Raw genomic sequence first — 4899 nt, 5'->3', positions numbered from 1 at the left:
GGATCTGTAGCTTCCAGAAACATAGTCATCCTCACCTTCCATATGGGATATTCATATGGTTTTAGTATGGGAATTCTAATAGCCTCATATCGACTATGGATTTGAGTCTTTGGGGGTTCTTCAGTTTTGGTGGGCTTGGTTGGAGTTTCTGCTTCAGACATGATTGTTTTTGGATCTTAAATTGTTTGTGTGTTAACAGATAAGCTCTGATACCACTTGTTAGGTCACACACACTGTAGAAGGGGGTTGAATACAGTGTTTATCACAATCAAATCGAATTAAAGAACTCAAGTAACAGAATACAGACTTTATTCAATATAATAAACTCTATTACAATATAGAACTGTCCTCTCTCAGTGATGAACAAATATCACGAGAGCTGCTAGGGTTACAATGAATAACATTCTCGATAATGATAACACTTATAGTGTAAATCCTATGACTGTGTTTATATACTGCACAATTACAAGATAATCGCTAATTGATATGGAATATAATTCTGCTTCCTAAAATATATCAATTAGTTATCTTTTCTTCCAAGTATTTCATTCTTCATAGAATTCCTTCTTCATGCATATCTCTTCTTACGTTTGTCTTGATCTTCTTTCCTTTCAATCAGCCGCCTTCCTAATCTGAAAGTTTCCTTTAAGTCCTGATATTATCTCCTGATAAATATCTCCTGAATCTTAAGTACTGATAACTTAAGTTCTGACTTCAGTATAAGTGTTGATTTCAGTTAAGTACTGATTTGTCCTGTTTAAGTAAGATCTGAAAACTAAACATAAATTATATTAGACATGACATTATCAAATATATCTAACAAAGTGCCCTGACCATTCTTTTATGGTTCAGTACGTATGAATAAACTGTTGTTTTATACTCGTAAAGGAACATAAACATTTTAAGTTACGTATCCCCTGTAGTTATAAATCACTATTTTAAACCTGTTTTGGGGGAAAACTAACTTCGAAAGGTACCTATCCCGAATGAAAATGATTTATGAACCAGTTTTACGTGTGCTGTTAAAATTAATGGTTTTGAAATGAGATAGGTACAAGTGTTTTAAAAACTGGATAAAATGATCAGATATGGGATACATAGGGGCCAGAGTAGGCCTATTGAGGTGGCGTAAAAGGCTAATTCGGTTGTGCACATTTCATAACCGATTAGTCCAGCAGGTCAGAGACCTAGCTAGCCTCTGAGTTTCGGAACATGTATATGGGATGGTAGTTGGAGCCGTCTGGTGTTGATAGCCTGATCAGCTATCTTCACATATCCGTTACGTATCTGATTTGGCTTTATGATTCCCTTAAGGGAATAAGTGATTGATACAGTTGATTTATAAATGGGAATAGCATGCTAAAATTGGACTCTGGTACTTACACATCACACAACTACGTTTGTTTTGTTAAAAGCATGCTAGTCAGTGATATTCAGTTATCTTAGCTCTTCTTATATACTGATGCTCAGGATGATTTACAGATTTCAGATTTCATATTGATTTATAGTTCTGTTCCTATAACTGTTTACATTACTGTTGTTATCTTGATATTCATATGTTGGTACTACTGAGCGATTATGCTCACTCATGCAACCTGTTATATATATATCGCAAATGCCTAGAAGACTAGTCAGACCTTGGCAGAACCGTGTCTCAGCCCCTTTAGGAGCTGGCTCCTCAAAGGTAGTTAGTATCAGACCATGTGCGGTCAGATGAGTTGCTGAATAAGTTAGTGTGTCAAAATTTTTAAATGAATGGTTTGTAATAATGTGTAGCTTGGATCATACTTGAACCTGGATCGGATCTTGGTATGGGGTTGAGTTAGTATATAATAATAATAATCTTGTTGTTTATATTTCCGTTTGTCGTATTTGGTGACGTCAACTCCTGACCCCAGGGTTGAGGCCATCACACTGCTTTTCTCTCATTTTCTCTATTTTCTTGTATCAAGGGCTCCCCTTGGCTTCCTACCCTCACACCCTCACCTTCACCTTCTAAGGTGGGACTCCACTCACTCACTTTTGCCAAGCTGGAAGAAATAGCTTGCAGATTTTCACTCTTTTCCTCTCTTTTTTCCTGAGAGCAACTCAGTCTCTCACGCTGTTCACTCCCTTCCCTCAATCATAGAAGTGATTGTACAACTACTAGATCATCTGCACTTGTAACATTAGTTGAAATTTGAAGTGGTGTAATGATATTCAACGGATGAGAAACATCCGTCGAGGTAGTAAATGAGAGTTTCAACGGATGACTGCTGTTAAGCACATCCGTCGAGATATAATCACTAGTCGACGGATGAACAATATCCCTCGAGATAGTAGAAATGACAGAGTTTGGAGTAGAGACTACTGTAAAATCTGTGGTGATTGATTTAAGATTCTTCACAGATTTCTCAGTAGAATCAGAAAGAAATGGCAAGTGAGCCAAAAAATCATCTAAAAGATGATGCTCCCTTGCTATAGATTTTGGCTTCTCCATGAGAGTTAAAGATGGAGAATCAGGAATTGATGTGTGAATCATATCCACATCCAAAGAGTTTGTGGGTGAGTTTAGTGTGTGAGGTGCTTCTTTTATTAAGGATTTTGGATGTGACTCCACATTTATGGGAGCCACATCAATCTGACTTTGAGAAGGTGTTGTAACTGAGTCTTTGATTGCAGTTTGCACTGTGTGTGCACCCTATGTATCCCAAGTGTTTTTGACTTCTTCTTTCTAATATAAGTTTCACTGTTTGGAATGACCACTTACCCATAATTGAGTTCGCCTATAACAATAACTATCACGCTAGCATAGGAATGCCTCCATATGAAGCTTTTTAGGGAAGAAGATGCCACGCTCCCTTATGTTGGGATGAAGTTGGGAAACATAAGATTCTAGGACCTGAGCTGGTCCAACAGACCAGAGAAATGGTGGAACTCATCAGAAAGAGGCTGGTAGTGGCTCAACAAAGACAAAAGAAGTACGCCGACCAGACCAGGAAGGATAGAGAGTATGAACTGGGAGATTCAGTATTGTTAAAGGTATCTCCGTGGAAAGGAGTAATGAGATTCGGGGAGAAAGGGAAACTGAGTCCCAGATTCATAAGACGCTTTGAAATCTTGAAGAGGATAGGACCTCTAGCTTACGAGCTCACCTTAGCTCCTAACCTGCAACAAGTGCATAATGTGTTCAATGTGTCAATGCTAAGGAAGTACCATGCTGATGCGCGATATGTGATAGAGTACGAACATGTAGACTTACAACCAGACTTGACTTACGTTGAGCAACATGTATGTGTAATGGGCCAGAAGGAACAAGTGTTGAGGAACAAGATTGTCAAGCTGGTAAGAATCTTGTGAAGAAACTAGAATGTTGAAGAGTCAACTTGGGAACTAGATGACACGATGAAGGAAAGATATCCCCACCTGTTTTCTATTTAATTCCGGGACGGAATCCTTTTTAGAGGGGAAGATTGTAATAACTCAATTTTTTGTGACTTTGTAAAATGTTTAATGAATAGTAACCCTGACAATTGGGGAAAACTTTTAAGCCCAAACTATGTTATGCATGGGAAATTTAGTTTTTGAGTCGATATCATGATTATATGTACCGATTGAATGTACATAAATTCCATTAGTTTTCGAAGAAAATGAACTTTGTAAAATGATCGTATCTACGAACCATCGAGGAATACGAGAATCACAATACGATTACGAATCTAAAATCCTATAAATTAAAACCCAAGTACAATGCTTCAAAGCGTAAAGGACGTAAAAGAAAGGATTTACCCCGAGAACCGCTTACGAAAATTTATTACGAAAATGAATAAGCGACCAAGCGAATACGTAAGGAAATAAATAAAATGTATCAAGCTATGCATACCATGCAAACTAATTAGTAAGAATGTAACCAATGATTAGAAACTAAATAATAACCAACCTAATGAGCATAGTAACCTAGATAACAAATAGTAACATAAATAGTAAGGAAGTACCTAGCTAGCATCCTAGCTTAGAAAATATTGTCCAAGCTAGCAAGATATTAATGTTTGGATGGTTAAATAATTCCATGAAAGTGATGATGAATAGTGCTAAATAGTAACATTTCTTGATTTCTTGATCTTCATGGAAAGATTTAGGAACCTTAAGCACATACAAGCCTCCCCAAGATTCATCCATCAAGAAGTAAACATTCCAAGCTTTCAAGAAATGTATAAATCTTTATCCAAACTTTGTTTAAGGTTTAAGTTTCAAGAAGAATATGGATCTTAGTTATAAACCTAGTTTTAATGGTTGATATTATTTTCTTGATAATTAGTTAGTTAGTTATTAAGGTTGATGTTGTGGCCTCAAGAACTTGATTTTATTGAGAGGAATAAGAGTTAAAATAATGGTATGGTGATGGTTGATTTTTGATTAATGAATTAGAGCAAAAACAAAACTCAAGTCGCGAGCGTAACGTCGATAAAACGGGCGAAACATAACCATAAGTTTTCTGCAGAAGTACAGAATGTATAATCTGTGATTTTTTGAAACGTAAAACTTGAAAATGATAGAGCTTGTTGTAAGAATTATTTAGGCGATTGAATCGCTTGATTCCGATTTACGGTTCAAAAGTTAGGTCCGTTTTAGTGAAAACGATTTACGCGATAAAAACTGCTGCGAATTACGAACTTTGGAAATAAAAATGATCGACCTAAAAATATTCAAAAATCATGAAATTTTTAAAGAGAGTAATTAATGGAGTTTATTAACTTCCATAAAATATTTAAGTGAAATTATAGATTTTTCAATTTTATAAAAATGTCGGAACCGAGACCGAGCGAATAGAAATTCATAAGAATCGCGAGTGGAGCCGATGGACGAAATGTAGAAGGCATGAACGGATGTAAGTGGTTATGAAAAGAAAGCGAATATGAC

At 36.3% G+C, this 4899-nt stretch overlaps 1 protein-coding gene across 1 annotated transcript; it reads left to right on the top strand.

Annotated features, from left to right (window-relative positions):
* The first annotated feature begins 2907 nt into the window (after positions 1 to 2907).
* LOC141691931 (uncharacterized) lies at positions 2908 to 3339 on the top strand. The gene has a single exon (XM_074496682.1). The coding sequence runs from the start codon at positions 2908 to 2910 to the stop codon at positions 3337 to 3339; it is 432 nt and encodes a 143-aa protein (XP_074352783.1).
* Positions 3340 to 4899: the final 1560 nt, after the last annotated feature.

This window comes from Apium graveolens, chromosome 2, assembly GCF_009905375.1.
Source record: "Apium graveolens cultivar Ventura chromosome 2, ASM990537v1, whole genome shotgun sequence".
NCBI lineage: Eukaryota > Viridiplantae > Streptophyta > Magnoliopsida > Apiales > Apiaceae > Apium > Apium graveolens.
This window is presented reverse-complemented; position numbering and strand designations above follow the sequence as displayed.